At 38.7% G+C, this 22295-nt stretch overlaps 4 protein-coding genes and 2 non-coding genes across 8 annotated transcripts; 4 read left to right on the top strand and 2 right to left on the bottom strand.

Annotated features, from left to right (window-relative positions):
• The first annotated feature begins 13 nt into the window (after positions 1-13).
• On the top strand, positions 14-86 carry TRNAK-CUU (transfer RNA lysine (anticodon CUU)). The gene has a single exon. It is a non-coding gene; the product is annotated as a tRNA-Lys (tRNA).
• A 604-nt stretch (positions 87-690) lies between these two features.
• LOC140765404 (ferritin-2, chloroplastic-like) lies at positions 691-3348 on the bottom strand. The gene is made up of 8 exons (XM_073104471.1): positions 2915-3348; positions 2742-2825; positions 2619-2679; positions 2414-2501; positions 1709-1770; positions 1543-1608; positions 1000-1063; positions 691-908 (listed from the first exon to the last, which is right to left on the bottom strand). Exons 1-8 carry the CDS (start codon positions 3217-3219, stop codon positions 853-855), a joined length of 786 nt encoding a protein of 261 aa, XP_072960572.1. The 5' UTR covers positions 3220-3348; the 3' UTR covers positions 691-852.
• A 1609-nt stretch (positions 3349-4957) lies between these two features.
• On the top strand, positions 4958-8623 carry LOC140764673 (transcription initiation factor TFIID subunit 15b-like). Of its 3 annotated transcripts, XR_012105078.1 has the most exons (7): positions 4958-5194; positions 5280-5409; positions 5498-6326; positions 7040-7190; positions 7274-7349; positions 8211-8417; positions 8525-8623. XR_012105078.1 is itself a non-coding variant. In XM_073103358.1 (6 exons), the coding sequence occupies exons 1-6, from the start codon at positions 5095-5097 to the stop codon at positions 8326-8328; spliced, it is 1404 nt and encodes a 467-aa protein (XP_072959459.1). In that variant the 5' UTR covers positions 4958-5094; the 3' UTR covers positions 8329-8623. The 3 variants fall into 3 exon arrangements, 2 of the variants coding, with proteins under 2 accessions (XP_072959459.1, XP_072959461.1); XM_073103358.1 differs by having other exon boundaries at positions 8211-8623; XM_073103360.1 differs by having other exon boundaries at positions 4961-5194; positions 8214-8623.
• Positions 8624-11783: 3160 nt separating this feature from the next.
• On the top strand, positions 11784-12660 carry LOC140765696 (LOB domain-containing protein 12-like). Its single transcript, XM_073104900.1, has 2 exons — positions 11784-12072; positions 12253-12660. Exons 1-2 carry the CDS (start codon positions 11917-11919, stop codon positions 12622-12624), a joined length of 528 nt encoding a protein of 175 aa, XP_072961001.1. The 5' UTR covers positions 11784-11916; the 3' UTR covers positions 12625-12660.
• Positions 12661-13568: 908 nt separating this feature from the next.
• Positions 13569-13640, bottom strand: TRNAP-AGG (transfer RNA proline (anticodon AGG)). The gene has a single exon. It is a non-coding gene; the product is annotated as a tRNA-Pro (tRNA).
• Positions 13641-13714: 74 nt separating this feature from the next.
• Positions 13715-21542, top strand: LOC140764882 (cytosolic endo-beta-N-acetylglucosaminidase 1). The gene is made up of 11 exons (XM_073103706.1): positions 13715-14248; positions 14395-14532; positions 14796-14905; positions 15025-15136; positions 15212-15319; positions 16359-16471; positions 17875-17956; positions 18588-18668; positions 19000-19055; positions 19242-19377; positions 20614-21542. The coding sequence occupies exons 1-11, from the start codon at positions 13733-13735 to the stop codon at positions 21355-21357; spliced, it is 2196 nt and encodes a 731-aa protein (XP_072959807.1). The 5' UTR covers positions 13715-13732; the 3' UTR covers positions 21358-21542.
• The last annotated feature ends 753 nt before the right edge of the window (positions 21543-22295 follow it).

Genomic DNA, 22295 nt, shown 5'->3' with positions numbered 1-22295 from the left:
GTGAATCATATCAGCCCGTCTAGCTCAGTTGGTAGAGCGCAAGGCTCTTAACCTTGTGGTCGTGGGTTCGAGCCCCACGGTGGGCGTATATTCTTTTTCTCATATCGGAGTAGGACTGTAGGAATAAGTGTTGCTGTTTGAACCGATAAAAATTAAATAAATCCTTTTATTTTAAATATTTTATTCTAAAGCTTTAGTTAGAATAATAGTTCACCAACTTACTCCAAAATGCAAATGATTAATTTATAATAATATATAATACAAATTTCAATGCAAACTTCAATATAAATTTTACAATAAAATGCCCACATTTCATACTATTTATAAATAATATTATATTTAATTATAATAAATTAATTAAATGATTTTCTAGTCAATAATTATAAAAATAACCATACAAATAATATGATAATTATTAAAAAAATTGAAATATTTAATTTAAGCCTATTTCCTATCTCTCTGTAGAAAAGATCAATAATAAAATTTATTTGCATAAACTAAAAATTATAAATCAATATAATTATTTCTATCCTTTATTTTATTAATCACAACTAAACACTATCTTACCTCATATTTTTATTTTATATCATATTCTTCCTTTTCAACCACGTACCAAATTAGAACACAATTCCTCAATTCTCAGGGGAGTGAAAAACAACTCAATTTAGAACTTCTTTCGCAGACGAAATATTGCATCAAGTACCACACCTACATTATTCGGACGGAGTACACTAATTTATGCATTCATGGATGCACTCCTTCCTACAGTCATTCATCACCTCAAGGCTAATTGAGAAGTGAAACAGACTTTACATATTTAGCAGAAAGAAGTAAAGTCCACATCCTGATTACTCAAGCAGCAAACACCTCTTCTTCGTCGAGAAGCATCTGATCAAAATGCCAAACCCCTGCAAGAACATCAGAATTAATAAGAGTAACAGGCCAGTGATTGTTAAAGATTGCTATCAAGATAACGAGGATATTGCTCTGGGATTGTACCATGTCCCTTCCCCACTCTTCTCAATTGAGCAACATACTCAGAGATTTTCTTTACCGCTTCGACCTGATGACAAAGAAGTCCAAAGGAAATTATTATGGAGGAAAGTTTAAATTTATCTAGTCTAGCAATTCTGACGGTTGACTTCCCAGATGCATGTAAAACGAGGTTCAAATATAAGGTCATCTTAGGAGAAATGAACAACTTGATGAGTTTGACAAAGATATGAGGACAAAAGAAGTATTCTACGATAGCCAACTAAACAAACTGAAGAGATTGTTACTTAGAAAGCCAGATTATGATTGATCGATCAGAATGCACCACACGAAGATTACACAGAAGACAAACATTTTTATCTTTAGAAAACCTTGTTGTTCTGTGTTAAAATGTTATGAGAAGTCAGTGCACAAAACTTTTTTTCCCAATTTCATTAAGCCAGTTCTGATAACTTTAGCAAGAACACATTAAACAAACAAAACAAAATCACCAAAAAAGAAAGAAAGAAAGGGAAAAAAGAAAAGAAAAGGAAGGCAAAATCATGGCACCTGCTCCTCCAAGAAATTGTTCTCAATGAAATTCGCCATTTGAACATCATTGCATCGTTCTGCTACCTATAGTCAACCAAAGAAAGACATATAAGATAACAAGTGTACTGGTGCATTACCACTGACAATAAGTTATCACTATTTGGAGGGTATTATAATCTCTTACACTGTGCAAATTAAGGAGCTTCTCATTCGTCAACTTCTCAAGAGACAATGCAAGCTCCATAGCTGAGAAAAGGAGGTAAGAATATATGAATTCTATAAAAGCTGGGAAGATGACTTAACATAGAACCGAACAATATAGAAAACATTATGTAAAATTCTGAGGAAGCAAAGGGATCATCCAGTGAATAATGCGCACCCCCTATAATTGAAAAATAGCTGAGCATAATCAACTAAATGCTAGCAATAACACCAAACAAGTTGTGTAGTATAAGCTTTCTATGTGCAGCCCTTCTTTCTGAATAGAAAGGATGTGGATATCGAAATGTTCATTGTTCTATAAAAGGATTTGCTTAAACTTTGCCATACCATCAAGAAGGGGTTTTGCCTACTTTTTTTAAGCATCGTACTACCATGCTGTTTTGAGCTGAGAATTTTGCAGTATGTGTGACATGAGATAACTATTCAATTGTAACAAAAGAAACATCTCTGTTCTCATGCTATCTTGTCCCAATTAAAGTTCATCCCAACATGTAAGCATGCTTGAAGAATAAATCAATACAGCTGTATGCAAATTATAAAACCACAGGTAAACTTTGACTGACAAAAAAGTTCATCTACTCATCATATGACAATAAATCTATACGCAGATTAAAAAGAATGAAGTAAAAAAAAATTGACTGGTAAAACTACCCGTCTACAAATTTACCATTCAATGCATCGCCCTTCTCGGCGTGATCAAATTCACTCAAAGGCATCAAAATCGACTGGAGCTTCACTCTGCCTCCTCGTTTGTTCTAAAAATAATACAAGAATAACCATCCCAAAATCACTAAAAACAGACCTTGATCTGCACAGTTACTACCAGTCTAGATTCTTATCTCAACGAGTAACATAAAAAGAGGACACAGAACCTGGTATTCCATAAATTTCTCCGCATGTCCCCTTTCCTCATCACTCGATTCCTTAAAGAACCTATAAGCAAATATCTCAGCCATATTGTCAAACTAGTAACGTGCGGCAATCTAACAACTTACTTGGCAAGGCCTCTCAGAGCGACATTATCCCGATCAAAGTACGCAGCCATCGCATGATATATATAAGAAACATTGTACTCAACGCTACCCAAAAGCAAACAAGAAACCCATTAATCCTATCATGATAAAAAAAAATGGACCTAAGAGGGGATAAAAAGGAGGAAGAAACCCACTTGATCTGCTCGTTAATGGCGGCCTCGCAGTCATCGGAGTACTTGTGTCGGGCGATCGATTTCTCGGGGCTCGTCGGCACGAGAGCCAACTCTTGCTTCAGCTCCTTGAAGGGCTCGAATAAGACGCCGGTGACAGGTCTAGGGCTGGATTCGCGAGAGGCCATGGCCACCGTTAATCCCTGTCCTGAGCTTCCTCTGCGGAGACCAAGGAGACGGGTTTGCGAGCAGGAACTGGTGGACTGGGAGGTCTTGGAGGGCGAAGATAGGAAGGGGAGAGAAATGGAAGCTCTCAAGAGCATCGCCATGGAGTTGGGAGAGGAGAGAGCGGTGAGATGCGGAAGAGGTGGAGAAGAGAGCGAGGCAGAGTGATTGATGGTATATACCGGAAGGCTCTGGAAAGGACGAGAGAAGAGGTGGTTTTTGTTGATGAGCTAATTAGAAGGCTTAACTACCCAAAATAATTTTCGATTTATAGAACCAAAATTTTCGGCTATCATAGCTCGCAAGTGTTATGGTAGCAATTATATGTAGTTTAAAAAACATTTAGAAAAATTATATTTCGACTTGATAATGATTCTATATAATATAATTAGGATTAAACATAAAATAAATTAGTGGGTTTGCGTTAGAGAAGTTCTACTAGCTCCTTTAAAATCTCGTAACACGACACCTGTCCTATCTGACCCCAGTCGAACCCAAGTGTCCCAGACTGCTTCTGCCACGTAGAAACACGCATACGCCTAGTAGTCAGCAATGTTGTTATCTCTAGTTCTTGTTTGGCATTTTGTTAACTAGTCTCAAGGATTACCCCGAGGAACACTTTAAAAAAAGGTTCCATTTTTTAATTTTGAATATATATATATATATATATATTTGATCGTTAAGGAGCTGTACCCAGCTATGTATTAGAATTTTGAATAAAAATAGTCCAGAAAAGTATAGAATGAACGCAATATGAGTTGTTCGAATGAGTATTCTAACAGCTGCATGCATATAGTCCTTCCACATTCCACACGTTACTTGCCCGTGTGCACCTTTTCCTGTACCACATGCAGAGTAACTGAAGCAATCACGTTGTACGTAGCTAAACCTTCCCACATTCCATTAACGTACGTCTTCCCATCTTTCACTTCCACTACCATACAATAAGAATTTCCCCTCTATAAATTGTTCTGTCTCTTTAACCAGTTCAAGATCAACCAAATCCCTCATGGCTCCTTCTCTCTCCAAGCTCTTCCTCTCCATGCTAATTCTAGCTACCTCTCTCTCCGCCATGGCAAGTACCCCAACTCAGGCCCGGATGCTCAGCCCGAAAAACCTCGCCGTCCGGCTGCAATCGAACGGCGTGATGCAGTGCTGGGACTCCCTGATGGAGCTTCGTTCGTGCACCGGCGAGGTCATCCTCTTCTTCCTCAACGGCGAGACGTACCTTGGCCCGAGCTGCTGCCGGGCGATTCGGGTCATCGAGCATCAATGCTGGGCCGCCGACGCCATGCTCGCCGCTCTAGGGTTTACGGCGCAAGAAGGCGATATCTTACGAGGATACTGCAACGCCGACGGAGACAATTCCGGCGCACCGACATCTTCAGCGCCACCTCAGGCCGTTCCAGGACCGGCCTCCTCTGGCGTCAAGCGTGGGTTAAATCTTAGCCTTTGACGGTGTTACGAGTGTTACTCTTAGTATAGTGAGCAATTGGTGGAGTCAAGATGGTGGTGTCGATGTTTCATGAGGCTACTTGGCGTTGTAATAAGTTTACGTACTTAGAGTATGATATAAGAATTCTGACGCTTTCGCTAAAAAAGAATTTGACGAGTCTGATTAGCTAAATCTAACAGCCGAGGGGTTTCCGTGATGATTTCCAATCTAATCCACCAATCCTATGATTAGTTTCACCTAGTTCGAAAATTGCGCATATTTAAGTGCGGACCTGGATTGGACCGGACCTGTCCAAATCTAGACCATTGTAAACTACGAGCTTATAGATGGTTTTGTTCTCCATCACGGCCGTCCAAATAAGTGCTGTTTCCGCATCAACGAGCTTTTGGATTATATAAAGCCAGGCGAAGAACCGACCTCTCCCTCGGCGGTGCTATTTGGAAGCCCTAGGTCTTCGGAATCTCTCGCTATCCTTCCCCTCTTCGAAGGGAAAAGGTGGGGGTGAAAGTCTAACCTTAAATACATGTCGGGAGGTTACGGTTCCGGCGGGGCAGATGATTCCGGTCCTCCGTCTCGAGGCGGCGGATACAGTAGAGGTGGCGGCGGCGGATATGGAAACCGAGGTATTACCCCTCATCTTGCCAGTTTATTTCCTCGATTTTAGGGTTGCGTTCATTTGGATCCATTCAAATTCCTTGATCTACATAGGTGGCGGTGGGTATCAAGGCGGTGGGTATCAAGGCGGCGATAGGGGAGGTCGCGGCGGCGGCGGCGGACGAGGTGGGGGGCGTGGCCCGGGAGGTGGCCGCGAAGGGGATTGGGTTTGCCCTAATTCTAGGTACCCCTTATTCCAATTCTTCATCCTCTTTCTTTATAGTTTTCCCTTTAATTTGTTTTGGCATGATAAAGATTGGATCTTGCATCAGTTGTGGGAACTTGAACTTTGCGAGGAGAACTGAATGCAATAAATGCGGTGCTCCGTCTCCCGGCGGCGGCGGCGGCGGCGGCGGTGGCTCAGATAGAGGAGGTGGTGGTGGATATAATCGTGGTGGTGGAGATTATGGTTCTAATCGCGGGGGCAGTGGCTATAATCGAGGCGGTGGGGATTACAATTCTGGCGGTCGTGGCGGTGGTTATAATAGAGGCGGTGGGGATTATGGATCTGGTAGCAGAGGTCAGGGGTATAGTGGAAACCGAGGTGGTCGAAGCGGTGGTTATGGTGGAAGAGAGGGTTATGGTAATGGTCAGGGCAGGGAAGAGGGCGGTTATGGCAATTTAGGCAAGGAAGATAGTGGCTATGCGCAGGTTCCTCCTCCTACTGCTGCTTCATATGGGGGTCCCGCTGGAAATTATCCTCCTCCTCCAAACTCTTATGGTGGGGGCAATGCATATGATATTGATTTAGTTCCTCCTCCAAGGAGCTATGGTGGACCTAGCTCCCTACCCCCGACTTATGGCGCGCCACCTCCAAATCCTTATGGTGGCGATGCCCCTGTTGGACGGGGAGGTCCAGCTTCTAGTTATGATGGTGGTTTTGGTGGTCGTCCAAACCCTAATCGTGATGTTGGTGCTGCACCTGCTCCATATCCTGGTGGTGGAGGCTATGGTGCTCCTCCTGTTGAGTCTTCTTCGAAGATCAAGCAGTGTGATGAGAATTGTGGGGATACATGTGACAACTCAAGGATTTACATTTCAAATTTGCCACCAGATGTGACCACTGATGAATTGCAGGAGCTTTTTGGAGGGATTGGACAAGTACAATTTCTTGATTTTTCCTTCTTAAATTTTGAATTTTGTTGGCTTCTTTTGATTTGTGGCGATATGCTTTATGAAATTTTGGTATGCTACTATGCTATATGTAGAATAGACTACTTTCCTGTTCTAGTTCAGCTAGATTAGTTCTGCTTAACGTAGTTCTTGCTCATGGAGTCAGTAGTGTGAAGGGCATAGCTCATGGAGGCAAAATATAGGGTCCTCGAATGCAGAAATTCACTTTGTCAGATTTGAGCTACACAAGATTTTTTTTTTTGGTATTTTTTTTCGGTTTTCTTGAATACAACCCACTTAGATATGTGCCAATGGTAACACCTCCATACGTTTGCAGTGTCACACTGTCACTTAATGCTGAAGTGTTTCACTAGGTCCATGCTCATTGCCTTTTGTATTTTCAGGCAGAACTTGATCTTTGATCAAGTGACAAAGTAACAGGCTTTCTTATTTCATGTTAGCCTTTTCGACCTTATTGATGGTTGTGATGAGCAAGCTTTTCTAGTTTTATATTCTACGGTACATATATGCTACTACATGCGTTTATGTCATTAATAATTCAGGCTGGTATTGTGATTATAACAAAATCAAGTTAGTCTACAAGTGAATAGCTACTGTCTTTTATCCATGATATTCATTGTTCAAGAAATAATATTATTTATGTTTATGGTTTTGAATAATCTATGACTTCTTTTCTCAAGGTTGGAAGAATTAAGCAGAAGCGTGGCTACAAAGATCAGTGGCCTTATAATATAAAAATATACACTGATGAGTATGGAAAATCCAAAGGAGATGCTTGCCTTTCTTATGAAGATCCCCAAGCTGCACATTCAGCTGGCGGATTTTACAACAGTAAGTTCCAGCTTATGATATCTTTATGTTCACTAACCATCATCATAAACTAAATTTAATATGTATGGCTTATGTTATTCCAGATTATGATATGAGAGGCTACAAGATAAATGTCGCCATGGCTGAAAAATCTGCACCTAGAGCTCCACCTGCATATGGGTAAGCTGTTCTGCTCATTTTATTCGAGTTTCTAGTTTATGCTGACTCATATGTTGTGCCAGGGCGGGTGCCCTTTTGGTACTTGCAATGGTTCTCATATTGTTGATAATTAAAAGATACTGAGCCACATAGTTGGTCATAAATGCATATTCGTTCAAGTAAATGAGCTAAGGAAAAAAGGCCTGGAGAGCATAGCAGACTGCAAACCTTGTTCCTTTAGTGAAGCAAACAAGAAGCAGCTTGGTCCTTTATGCTCCTTTCTAAGGAAATGAGTTAATTTTCTCATTCTTAGTCTTGTAGTATATGTAGAATATTGACGAGATTGTTAGTCCTTACACATTTACTGAGTTTTGACCCGATAGTGCAATAATCTATTGTCTGTTAAAGCATTTATCTAGTCTAGTTTTGCATATTATGCTCCCGTGTTTGTTGCATAATTCTTGTGGAGATATGCTCCTTAATTCACATACGTTGAGCATTCCAACCTTCATTACTAATTTACTGTCTCTAGTCTTTTTATGCTAGATGCCAATCAGCAGTACTTTCAGGTTTGGTGAAGAACTGCGACATGTTTAACTCTCTGATGTTTCAGTATGTCTAATATTTTCTTATGCTAGACAGCAAATGGGTATCTGATTGGGATGTTGATAAATGCGTAAAATTGGGTTTCTTTTCTTGCAGCCTGAGTATTTTCTGTTTTACAAATGGACTACTTAGTTACGCAAGTATCTGACTGGGGTTGTCGTATAGGGCCGATGTGATAATGAATTTTCTTTTCTCCTTTGCTTGCTGAAATCATTCTTCTGACAATAGAGTATGATGCTGATTTACCATTTCCTTTGTTTAATGTATCTGACGGAGTAGCGGAGGAAGAGGTGGGTATGGTGGTGGTGACAGACGCAGGGACAATTTCCGTGATGGTGGAGGTCCAGGGCCTGATAGGCATTATGGTGGTGGTCAGCGCTCACGTCCCTACTGAAAAGTTCCACTATATGTACTAAGAATGAGTTCTTTGAGAAACTGTTTCTATTCCTATTCACCAGAGATGTACTCATAATGGATCATAAGGTGGGTTGAACTTATCCCTTTAGGGCTTATCTATCTTGGAGGACGTTGGATGGGCATTAGTTTCTTCAACCTGAAATTGATTTACATTGTGTGAATGTTTTTTCTAGAGGCAAGTGGATGTAATCTCCAAAAATTGCTGGTAGGTTTGAGATTTTCAGGTGAGTGTTGTTCTATTCTGAAGTCTGCTAACATAGTTTATTTCATCAGTTATTAATCTGTATATCTGTTTCTGCACTCACTAACATGCATGAGCTTTTGATCTTCTGCTTGATACACATTTTGTCAGGTTTTTATCATACCATCAATTTTAATTCTTTTTTCACACCCTTCCATAACCCTTTCTATTTTTTATGACTTCTTTATGTTGGATTGCTTTGATCTGATGCTTGCACCACCACATGGAACCTCATCAAGTGGATTGGGAGCACATGGACAGCATCGGCGAGGTTGTTAACTTAGTTTCTTGAAACATACGGGAAGATTTCGTAGGGTGTCTGCATAGATATCTTTGGATAGCAAACATCCTTCTGAACGACTGCTTATAAACCAGCCCAAATTACCCCATCTGCTGTTTTCTCCTTGGCCATACTATTTCTCCATCAACTGGGGCTGTGCGATACTGTGGAACCTTGGCGGTTGTAGATTTCACTGAATTTTATCAATGATCTTTGTGGTAGGTAAGCTTGGCAACTGAATTTTTTTTTTGTTGAAATCTTCCCATTAGTGCTTACATTTTTTGCGGAGTAATTCTATCAAGCTCACCTATTTTACCACATGGGGAGCACTAGATTTGTCATCATATTGTAGTTTTTCTTTGGATACGCTAGTCTCTGGTGTCAAGCGCCTCTTTGTAATGTGGTTCTATTCAGATATCATATATAAGATCATTCTCATCTTTGGTCCGCCTGTGCTAATAATATATTAGCATCTACGTCCCAAGCTGGAAAACTCCGATGATTCTCGACAAGGCTATTAGCTGGAGCTGTGAGATTTCACATTTGATTCCTTTTCCCTTGCTGTTTTTGAAGCTTTTGACCTGCATAGCCTTCATGTATTTTTGTGGCCTCTACCTTTGGAATTCTATGTATATTTGAATGCTCTTCTGAATGTTTTGTGATGTTCTATACTTCTATGACTGATTAGTTTTACATGTTCATGTCCCTGAATTGCTGCGTTGTTGATGTCTTGGTCGGCTAGCTGCTCGTTATTTGGGCTAAGATTATTGTACTGGTGTGAATGTTATGTGAATCAAGGTCACCAATTGGGAGTAATTTTGTCCAAATTGTTCCACACTAGCTGCATGAATTCCAATGAGCCAACGCCCTTGGCCGAGAAGATTGCAACCTATTTCGTTTAATTGATGAGATTGTAACTTGGATCTCCACTTTCCTGATAATAAACGATAAGGTTCTCATTTGTTTTGGTAAGTCAATTTGTAGCATTTCTTAATCACAAACACTTCACAATCTCTATAGGATAATGACTTCTATCTTCTCCAGGGCTTGGAATTTCCGTATCTACAAATCTGGACACCTTGGATATCCCACATCATCAATTATATTCTGGGCAACAGTCTAGTACTCCTCCCTATTACAATCACTGTTTCTCCCCATGGATCAAAGAGACAAAAGATTAAGAAGAGAAGGGCTCGGGTAATCCAAAACGAATCTCCTCAACAACGACGCGTTTTAAATGTTTTGCATTGGATATCGTACGTTTCTCACTTCCTAAGCAAGCGAAAGATGTCTGTGACTCTGTTCTCCCTTTTGTCTACAACGATCCCTGGTGCTTGGAGCTTACGTTCAGAAGCCCGGTTTGCTCTATATAACTACACGTTAAATCTTGTCATGTGGGAGCATTAATGGCATGGTTGGTGGGCATTGGACTTTGGGTAGTAGAAACTTGTGGTTACAACTACGACTTTGTTTAAAATTTATCTCACTCTTCCCCACGAAATTGGTCGCTTAGTATTATAATCCCTCTGCCTTAATTTGATGTCAGATGTCATTAAGAGGCTCTGTCGTTTGATTCTGTTTGATGAGTTGTTAATCAAGCCCTAGGTAGGAATAGCTTGCGTGATGTCTTACCTTCATTCTGTTCTGTTTTTATTACGACTGCAATTGTGGAAGATCTCTCTCTAAGTGGATCAAAGTGTTTGCATCTTCTACTGTACTCAAGAGAGTGTTTGATGATATTATAAATACAATGAATTCTTGATTTGATTAGTGGCAAGAGTCAATTTGAGCATGTCTTAAGGAACAGGGTATTAATTAACCACAACAAGCATTAAACTTTTATAAGGTGTTAAATTATAACCAAAACACTCTTGACTCAGATGAGAGAGAGAGAGAGAGAGAGAGAGAGAGAGAGAGAGAGAGAGAGAGAGAGAGAGAGAGAGAGAGAGAGAGAGAGAGAGAGTGGGCACGTGAATGTCTGCCAACAAACATTCACGTCGAGCCCTTCTCTCTCTAGGGTTAGGGTTTTCTGCATCGTTTCCGCACCACCCCCCTCATTAATTACCCCATTCCTTTGTCTACGTGAGAGGAGATAAAAGGAATCATCTCTAAGACTTGGTCAAAGTGACAACATGCATGGGAGTCACAACACGACAAAGCTAACCATTCTCATGGGGTGACAAAAATAAAATATATTTTAAAAATTTAGAAGACTCCTCGTTGTCTTTTCTTATAAACTTAGCCCAAATCAACTATTCACCAACCTTAAACCTCGTTATTTAAACCTAACAATCGTTAACAATACAGCCCTCTGCCACTTGTCAGTGACTAGAAGAAGAAGCATGCATGGGCCTCCTCTTATTAGGTTCTTTTCTTCATGCATACTCTTAACCTCGTGCAGTGCACATGATGGTGGTAGTAAACAAAACAAAGAGATTCTATTTGCGTAGCTTGTTGTTAATTTAATTACATATTATTTGCCTAATAAATGCTCTTCTGGGATCAGTACACTTTGGTACACATGTCGGTGAAAAGAAAATAGTCTGGAATTTAATGGGCTTGAGAATCATCTATAAAGTTTTCTCAATGTATTAAGGTAGATCTAAACAATCCTGTGAGAATAATAGTAAAATTTTCTTTACAGACTTGTTGTATTTTGGCAGTAATTTTTTTTTTTGTAGACACAGGCACCAGGTTAACTTGAAGTGTGTTGAGTACTCAAATTGCTTTAGTTGCAAGTGAGATTCGTAATGGTGAATTTTATTTTAATTTCCTTGGCAATGGAAGTAGTCGTTCCTATCTTATACCTTATTAGCGACTACTATATATATATATATATATATATATATATATGCCAGTGTCGTAGTTGTCAGTGCTAAGCTTTGTTACTTGCAAGTTGGAGTCTCAAATATAAATAGCTAATGCCGTCCTCATCTATCTTCAAGTCCTGCTTGCGAAGTATAGCAACCCTTAGTTAGACTTTAGCTTATTCCCAGTGCACCTTTCTCCTTTCTAGCTCCCTCGCGTCCACTTAATTATAGGACATGGGTGGTAACTCACCATGCGCCTCCTGCAAGCTACTTCGCAGGCGATGCACCAAAGACTGCATCTTTGCCCCCTTCTTCCCTTCCGACGACCCCCACAAGTTCGCCATCGTTCACAAGGTCTTCGGCGCTAGCAATGTTAGCAAGATGTTGCAGGTGCAGCACCTCTCTCTCTCTCTCTCTCTCTCTCTCTCTCTCTCTCTATATATATATATATATAGCTACCTACCTACCACGTACTCTCGGCAGTAGTAGTTTTTATTACGAAAGATTATTAGTTGGCATTGTTCTCTTGCTTGATGTTTTTTTTTAAATTTTATTTTGCATCAATGGTAGGAGCTGCCGGTGAACCAGAGAGCTGATGCCGTGAGTAGTCTCGTCTACGAGGCGAACGCGAGGATGAGGGACCCGGTGTACGGCTGCGTGGGGGCCATCTCTTACTTAGAGAGCCAGGTGTCTCAGCTGCAGATGCAACTTGCAGTGGCCCAGGCTGAGATCCTTTGCATCCAGATGCAGCAGCAGGAGCCTCCCTCAGACTCAGTGTCTGCTCACCATCACGCTCAGCAAATACTGGAGGGCGACGATCATGGGGATCACAAGTCATATCACGACCTTATGCATAACAACAACCTCACTGCCATGATGTCCTTTGCCTCCCCTAGCAATGTGGCTCAAGAGCCTCTCAAGAGAGAGTCACTTTGGACATAGTCTTGTACTCTTCCATTTGGATGAATTTAATTTAGATCGACGCATGGTTGTTAATTCCCTTCTCATATTTGCGACAACAAACAATTAACCAATCATGCAAGTTAGGAAAATTTTCAACTTACTGCACACACACTACTAGCTACCATACCATGTGATGATTCTCTTAACTTCAATCTTCCAATAGTTGTCTTCACCTTCACATGGGTATGGTGGTAGTTGTGGATTAGAGGACACATGGGTATGGTGGTAGTTGGCGGAGAAGAGTAGAGAAGAGAAGAGAAGAGAAGAGAAGTGAAGAGAGACATGTACATGTCCTCTCTTATGTGAAGCTTATCTACACCAACTTAGGATTCCCTAATCCTTGATTCAACTTATATATATATATATATATATATATATATATATATATATATATATTGAAAGAGATAGATTTGGGTGATTCCTGTGCGACTTATCAGTTTGATGCTACACGTGTCGCAGCCAGGAGGAGGAGTTCTTTGCACAGTCATGTGCCCCACGTGCTGTAGACATGATAGAAGGTGATGGCTATGCCACGTCTTATTCATGTTGCAGTACTTTATTAGAGGGGCACTCTCTCTGTTTGCATGATCTCGTTGTTGGTCTTTAGAGACACAGAAGGAGGGCGGAGAGAGATTGGTTAATGGAATTTAATGGTGGATATGGGTAGTGTCTTATTCCCGTTGGATACGGACAGAGTTAAGTTCGAATCGACACGAAGATGATCACCTATTAGCGATTTTTAAATTATTTAATTTTGATTGAGTTGTCTTTAGTAAGGGTTTATTCTGGATTAAGAAAATAGAGAGAGAGAGAGAGAGAGAGAGAGAGAGAGAGAGAGAGAGAGAGAGAGAGTTTAGTACAGAGAAGAAAGTAGAAAGCATAGCTTTGGGCTTGGGCCTTAAAAACATAAAAAATAAAATAAAGGGGCATTCCGAGAATTGAACTCGGGACCTCTCGCACCCTAAGCGAGAATCATACCACTAGACCAAATGCCCTTACAATTAGAGAAATGAAATGGATAGTTTATAAACAAATAATCAAAACTAATTTCTCCAACCATTGACGATACTCGAGGTCAACTCCCTTCATGTCCATCGTTCTCCCCTCCCCCTTCCAAAATCCCAGAAGAACCCTAAAATCCATCAAATCCCTCCTCATTGATCCTCTCCTCCGCTTCATCTCCTTCCTCCTCCCTCCGATGTCCACTGAGAACCAACCCAATTCCAACCAAGAAGAAGACCGAAGGCCATGGGAACCCCCCTTCGACCCATCAAAGCCATCGATTCCCATCTCCTACCCCATCACCGATCTCCAAACCTTAGAATCTAGATCCTACTTCGATTCCTTCCACTTCCCCTTCAATAGGTCCTCGGTCCCACTACCATCTGATGCCGTTGAGCCCCCTTCGCGGCCGAGGCTTCTTGTGTGCCATGACATGATGGGCGGGTACCGAGATGATGTCTGGGTTCAAGGAGGGACGAATCCCGATGCTTATGCCATTTGGCATTGGCATCTCATCGATGTGTTCGTTTACTTCTCGCATTATTTGGTCACCCTGCCGCCGCCGGGCTGGGTCAATGCCGCGCACACTCATGGAGTAAAGGTACGTTCTTGGCTGTGTTCTTGAGTTCTATCGATTTTGTGAGGTCAAGGAGTACCTATACCTAACTTGCCTTGATACGTTGCAACTTGAAAGATTCAAAGTTTTCTTATTTTCTGTCGTATTGATTGCGTGTGCATGGTATGAAGGTTTTGGGAACATTTATTACAGAATGGGATGAAGGAAAGGTAGCTTGCGAGACATTGCTTTCGACGAAGGATTCTGCTAGAATGTATGCTGAGAGGTTGGCAGAATTGGCTTTTGCTTTGGGTTTTGATGGTTGGCTGGTAATTTCTTCTGGTGTTATTATATACTTTTAATCTGCCGACGTGGAAAAAAAGACTGAATTTTGTCCTGTCTTGCGAAACTTTGAACTTTAAGATCGATAAGATTAGACTTTGAGCACACATTAACTTAGAGCCGAGATGCGACCAAACTATTTAGAGGTTTAACTGCTGGAAGTTAGTCTAATCCAGCTTCCGGTTCTGGAAAGAAAATCGTAGGAATTGTTCTTAAATTATCTTACGTTATGTCCTTTAATGTGTTTCAGATCAATGTGGAAGTTAAACTGGGCATTCAGCTAATTGGTAACTTGAAAGAGTTTGTACACCATCTATCGCAGACCATGCACTCCTCTGTCCCTGGATCGTTGGTCATCTGGTGAAAGATCAGATAAATTATTTTGTTTCGTAACTATCAAAACTGAAATGGCTGTCTAATCGACAGTATTCTGCTTCCTTTGTCCATTAATACTTTATTCCATTGTTTTTGTCCTGCAGGTATGATGCCGTGACTATTGATGGTAAACTTAACTGGCAAGATCAACTGAATGACAGGAACAAGCCTTTTTTTGATTTATGTGATGGTATTTTTGTCAATTACACCTGGAAGGTTAGTAGCAGTTTTTTCTTTCATGCCAATAATACCTTTCTTTTCTCCTCTAAATTGAATAATTTGATTTTGTAGGAAAATTACCCAAAAGTTTCAGCTGCTGTTGCTGGTGAACGGAAGTTTGATGTGTACATGGGGATTGATGTTTTTGGCAGAAACACCTTTGGTGGTGGGCAATGGAATGTAGGTCAAATAATGAAGGTTTCTTGATGGTTTGCTGTGTACTTTTCTTACACAAAAAGTGATTGAATCCTGACAGTGTAGGAATAGTTTGACATATTGCTGTAGTTAATTATTCTATTCAAGTACCAACATTAAAGGTAGGAGTAGGATTATACAGCAGACCAAGATTTTAAAACTCAGTATTAGGGTTAGGATCGACCGTTAGAAAAAATGATATTTGTCTGTTGTATCAATTGTATTGGATCATTTTATTGGATCGGATTATTTTTTAATTATATAAAATTTTAAATATTATTTTAAAATATATAAAAAATTCTAAAAATTTAGAAAAAAAAATAAAAAAAATAAAAATTACTGCTAAATTTGAGCTAAAAACTTTGAGCTAAATTTGGTGATTTTACAATCGTAAATTACTGCTGCGGAATTGAGATAAAAATATCTCTCTTTTCATTTATTTTTGCAGCAATAAGAAAATGAGGGGAAAAAAAGAACTCATTTGAGTTTGTCAAAGCACGGAGTAGCTGGAAGGGCTCACTAAATAAGTTCGGTGAAGTGTCAAAGGTGGAAACAGAGTGTGTGAGAGATGAAGATAAAAAAATTAAATTTAAAAAGAAAACAGTTGGAGAGATATAGTCGGGAACTAGGGATGGATCGGCTGATCCAACTTGGGATTGGTCGATTTTGGAAAACATGCAGCTAACGGTTCCCAAAATGCAGGTGAGAATTTCTGGTACAAGCTACAGAACTTGGGGGGAGGGGGCAATAGTCCTTTATAAAATGTTCTTGCAGCAATGTTTCACTGATTCATTGAATTTCCTTAATGCGAAGTTGTAGCAGGATGTCTGAGACACTAACATTGGAAGCGTATTGTGTTGTTCATTTTGATTACTTTTATAGCCAATTTCCCTATTGAACTGGTTACCAAAGTTGATTTCATGTGTTTGTGATTGTTGGGGCTAGCTTCTTGGTAGCTATACAACAAGTTGAACATAACTCATTTGATATCTGGATCATCTCTTCTCCATTTCATTTCTGCCAGACAGATGCAGCCCTCCATTTACTGAAGGAGGATGATGTTTCAGCAGCCATATTTGCTCCTGGATGGGTATATGAAACAAAGCAAGGAGCTGATTTTCAGTCTTCCCAAACTCGGTAATGTACTTGACTTCTTGTAGCTTAATGTTGACTTGTGAAGATAGGATCATCTGTTTATAAGCAACTTCTATGCATGTCCTGAACTTTGTTGTGTTAGTTTTATCAGAAATGCAAACAATTTGTAACTAATTTCAGATTTATTCTTTTGGGATGTTGACTTGATTTTTTATTTATTCTTTTTTATTTAGAGTTATTACTTATAAAATCTCATTAATTTCTCCAAATAAGTTTAGCATGATTTCGATCTGATTTCATTTGGACATGGAAATTTGATAGATCAGTAAAACTAGGATGAAGCTTACTTAACAGACGATCTTATTTTCTTGAGTTTCTTGCAATGACTATCTTAATACATCTAAGTTTTGTTGTCCTTCCCTCCGAGGTTGTTTTTTCCTGGAGTCTTTGAATGACTTCCCTAACGATGGTACTCTAATTGCCAAACTATCATATTCTTTAGTATAAAATTTTGAGAAATCAATATTAATTTTAGAAATTTTAAAAACTTGAGAAAAAAGTGATTACTAATTACATTACTCACTTTAAGTCAATGAAAATATCAATTGATAGTCAAAATAACTGTTGGATAAAGTGTCTCATATTCGATGGACTCAAAGAGATGTGGGCAAGCAATATAGCATAGATTCTAGTTTTGGTAGATCCCGATCTGGGCCATGCTGCTGCTGATGCAGCAACAGCTTGCACCTGCAGCAGGCCTGCTGCGCAGAGAGAGAGAAAGAGAGCCTAAAAAAGATTTTTAGGCTTTATATATAAGTAATTATTATTTTCTTATAATTTTTTCTAAATTTTTAGAACTTTCTCAATGTTTTTAAATAAAATTTAGAATTTTATTTAATTAAAATAGTCTGATCCGATACAGACGGCTAATACGTATCGTTTTTTCGGACTGCCGATGCCGATACCGATACCGATACTAAATTTTGGAACCTTGCAATATAGGGGTCAAAAACAAAGCCCAAAGTCCGACCTATTACACTGAAAGCTGGAAAAGAATCAAAGATCAGGTGGTGAGTCAGCAATATCACAATAGGTCTCTTATCTGCATAAACCAAGTCGAAAACTGGCTTGTTATTTCCCCTCCTTTTTTGTTTAATTCAAAACACTATATCCACTTAATTATTGTGTGTGCTTTCTGCATCAATATAATCTTCAAATATGATAGGTGTCCTATAGCGAACTCTCTGTCCAATTACTGATCAATCTTCATGGAATTTATAGTTTTACAGAGAAATCAGTGACTAGGGCTACTATCTAAACTTTGTTTGAGACAGAATTCTTGGGCAACATCTGTATAGGATTTCTATTCTGTGCTTACATTTTTATCAAGTCTCTCTGTAGAGTGAATACTTGCATCTTCAAAGCCCTTGATTTGAATTGTGCAGTTGGTGGGGTCTTGTTGAGCAATCATGGGGAATACTACAAAGCTATCCAAAACTATTGCCCTTCTACTCTAACTTTGATCAGGTGACATTTTTGTTTTTCTTGTTCTCTTTAATGCTCCAAGTTTTGACATATGCTGTTGTATATTCAACTTGACAAGATTTTTTTTTAATGAAATATTCTGACAAATGTGCTTATAGTTTCTGAACCTATACATACATCCCTTAATCGGACAACTTTATTTGATAGACTAACAAATCAGGGTGTTTAACATTTTTCTGATGAAGTCATATACTTAGTGAGGATGCCTGAATAGAATGAGCTAGTTATGGATGTTATGAAGATAATTCCGTGTGCATTTAATTTAGATATAGTGTTTTAATTGCTAAATCACAAATAATGCATTCATTTTACTTTCTTATCGTTAAATCTAGTTGTACTTTCATCTTTTAGATTCGATATTAGAGTTTTTTTTGCAAGTGTCTCCTAATCTTTTTCTCACTTGTCTTTGTTTATAGAAACAACCAGATGGATAGCTGTTTAGATGTTATAGATAGCTAATCAATGATATTTCTCCTAATGTTTCTTAAGCAATTTCCTTTATCTACTCTTAACGATTAATATTTCAGTTTTTCTTTATGGAATATTTCAATTATTTACAGCATTTCTTCATCTAATGCATAGTCCTTCTATTTGTTCATTTTATCGGGTCCAGGGCCATGGTTATCACCTTTCAGTTGAAGGATTAAAAGTAGCTGATGACCCATGGTGCAACATCTCTTGTCAAGGTTTTCAGGTATGCAGATCTCAATTGGAATTGTGTTGCCATCATATGACAACTTTCTGTCATTCAAATGTTTATAATTAATTGAAAATATGGTGGATTTCTTCTGTTCAGATATAGGTCGCCGAGCATGCAATTCTTTTTATTTTCTTGGTGTGCTTGAAAAATAGGAATTCATTAAGAATTTACATGTCTCCCGTTTCTCATTTAAAGAGAAGATTATCATATAATAGTGTTACTATATATCTTCTTATCATGTTATCCTTTTCTCTACTACTGATTAAGCTAGTGTTTTATTCCTTATCGAAAGGCTTCTTATCTTCTCATGAACTTTTTGTCACAGCCTGTCCTTGATTATTCCACTGATAGTATTCGCACGGGTATGGAAATTTTCATCAAGTAAGTCATTGTCTAGTTGGCTGTGCCTTATAGTGAATTATTCCTTGAGTTTTAAAGAATGATCTTTGATTTGTTCTGAGTTTCTGACCCTGTACTGAATGCTCAAGATCTAAAACTGGCAAACATATGCCTGCTTTAGTTCAGCTTCATGATGCTTTTAACTAAACTATGCATTGCAATTGGCAGTTTCAAAGACACACCATATAGTGGAGGGGGAAGCATCACAGTCAAAGGAAGTCTTCGGCATGACGCTTCTTTCTCAACACGGCTTTTTAATGGAAGACTTCCTTTAGAAAACACACCTGTGCACATTTTGTACTCTGTAAGCATCGTCCCGTTTTTTTAGAAGATTTTAATTAATATATTTGTCTAACTAGAATAATTTAGTTGGAGCCACCTGATAATACAAGAAGATGATAAAGATTCAGTTTGACAGTGGAATTGACTTGTTATACTTCTCCAATATTGAATCATTTTTTATTCAAAGTCAAAAGCATCACTGTATGGACCAAAGAAACAGATATGTAGATGTACACAATTTAATTATCCAAACACGAAGGACATATTATAAGTTATAACAAGTTTGTAATGCAGTCGGAAAATCACATCTTTCAGAGGCATATCCATATTCTCAAGTTTATTGCATTCTGTCGTAATAATTAAACTTCATCTGGGATAATTTGATGCATAGGTAAATGTCGTATATCTGCAGAGGAACATTATGTAATAACTTTGCATGAATCAGAATTGTTATCAAGATTGGCGAGCAATCATCACTTATTATTGTCATTGATCTTCCCATAGAAGTGCAACTTAGTTTTTCTACTCATATGTCAAAAGGTTTATGTTACAGTTCTTAGTTTTTCAGGATAATTTATAATTAAATATATACTCCAGATTGTAGCAAGAAGGTGATTCAAGCCCTCTATTTGCACAATTCACAAGTCGAGCCTCCGTGCTGGCTAAACTATAATTACAATGTTCCTGAAGGGCAATTAATCAAACATCTAGTCCATATCCATACCTTTCACAAAGCTTTACTTGCATGCCAAAATGCAAATAATTTAGTTTCACCAAGCATAAGTCAAGAAGATTCTGTTTTTGACCATTAGAATATTGCGAGAAACCATTTGTTTGACGCATGGATGGGACATATCCAGTTAAGTTTAACATTTCTTGGGTATTCTAGAAGCTATGGATCAAGTGAACAATACTTGTCATCTATTTAGATGCCCCATTGTATGATGTGCTTACTAGGCAAAGGAATGTTAGTCGTTCCATCTACACTCCTAAGTCATTTGACTCCTTCCTAATTTATATATGTAGAGAGTTTCTTTTTTTAATGTATAGATTTGGACTATAAACTTCATGTTAAAGCTTGGTAAAAGGTTTAACCTGGCTGTGTCCATTTGTGGTACACCTCGAGAACTACTATTGTCGGTCTTTCATATCTTTTGCCTTTCATGCTTAGGTGAAGTTCCATTCAGCAAATTGAATTCTTTGCATATAAAATTCTTCAAACAGAGACAATATAACATGTTCTTCTATGCCCATGCAGGTAAAAGCAGATGGAGATTCTGTCCTAGGATTGTGTCTTGAATTGTTAACTGAAACTGCTGACAAAACACATGCTCTTATTGCAAATGATGCTCAATTGTTATCCTTTGGTAAGGAGTTGGAAAATAAATATAACACAATCATTCAAGCTGAAAAGAGTAAGGCAGAAGTTTTGGCTGATAAATCATGGGTTCTTTACAAAGCTAGTTTCCAATTGAATGATCATACACTAACTGGCATTAGTATTATTTGTATCTTGAAGAGGACGAATGGCATAACCAGACCAGCAGTGGTGAAAAGCACAACCTTTGAGCAACCAAAGGTTACAGATGAATATTCACCCTACTGTGCATCACTTGGTCATATATGTATACGAACTTCTGAGCAGGACATGAAGTTCCCTCCAGCGAATGCATGGTTCACTGAAGGTCAGCACATTTTATGGGCTCAAGGTTCCCATGGCACTAAAAGTGTTAGTCTTAAACTTGTCTGGCAGCTAAAGGCGGAATATACAATAGCTTTTGTGAAGTACAATATCTATGTCGAAAAGCAAATAGTAGCTCCTGATACAGAAGATATTATCAGCAGAAGTTATCTTGGAGTTGCCAGAGTTGAAGCCTTGTATGTATCTGACTTAGATGTTCCTAACGAAGTTACGGCTCTCAAGTTTATCATTCAAGTGTGTGGACCTGATGGAAGTTGCCAGGAACTCGAAAAGTCTCCAACATTTATATTGACTCTCTGAAGGCAATTGATGTTATTGTCATCCTGTAATCTATTTCTGTAAAATAAAAAGAAAAAGATGAGAGGGATACGGGTTTATAGATTGTGTACGAATAATTCCTGTATCTGTATCATTATTCTCAGAATAATCAGCACCTCGTATTCTTTTTCAAAAAATTTATCACTTCAGTTATTCCAATTTGTAAAAGCTATAAGATATACAGAATTAATATCTCCTCTATCGCATAGGTGTTATGGTAGAATGAGACGATAGTAGCATGGAGTTGTGGAAGGTAGGATGGATAAAATTTCGTCAACTTTCTTAAAGCATGGATAAAATAGGGCTTGGACATTGTGGACATTCTCGTTGCTTTTGCCATTACAAGACATAAACAATTAATGTGAAACTTATAAAGATATATTTAAAAAATATAGAGAGAGAGAGAGAGAGAGAGAGTTCAGTGATCTTAGATAGGAGGTGGAAGAGGACGTGACTAGTGAACGATGTCGTCATTCATGAAATGGACAAAGAGGACAATGATCAAAACAAAAGATGTGATAGGTTAGGATGAATAGAGGAGACGTGAGAGCTACTCCCTCTAATGGAGATCACACCATCCATTCACTTACAAAATTATGCCGTGCATATTGAAGGAAGAAAGGAGAGGAATGCGACCTCTCATAACAAAGTCTTCTTTGTTCCATAGCAACGTGTGGAAGACAACGGTAGATACATAGCTGAAGGAATACAGGGAGTGATGGATTTAGTGAGAATATTAGATATGCTACTGCACTGTGGTCAGTGCATTAGCAAAGATTAGCGATCAAGGTCCACAAAGAATTAATAAACTGATTCCATTGTTATATTAATAAGAAAACTTAACGTTCTAAATTTCCTCCACAGAAGAAACTATATGGGTTATATGTGAAATGTAATAAAAAGAAGAAAGAGAACGAGGG

Source organism: Typha angustifolia, chromosome 8 (assembly GCF_048772165.1).
Source record: "Typha angustifolia cultivar Huaian chromosome 8, ASM4877216v1, whole genome shotgun sequence".
NCBI classification, from domain to species: Eukaryota; Viridiplantae; Streptophyta; class Magnoliopsida; order Poales; family Typhaceae; genus Typha; species Typha angustifolia.
Note: the sequence above shows the minus strand (reverse complement) of the source record. Positions and strands in the feature narration are given on the sequence as shown.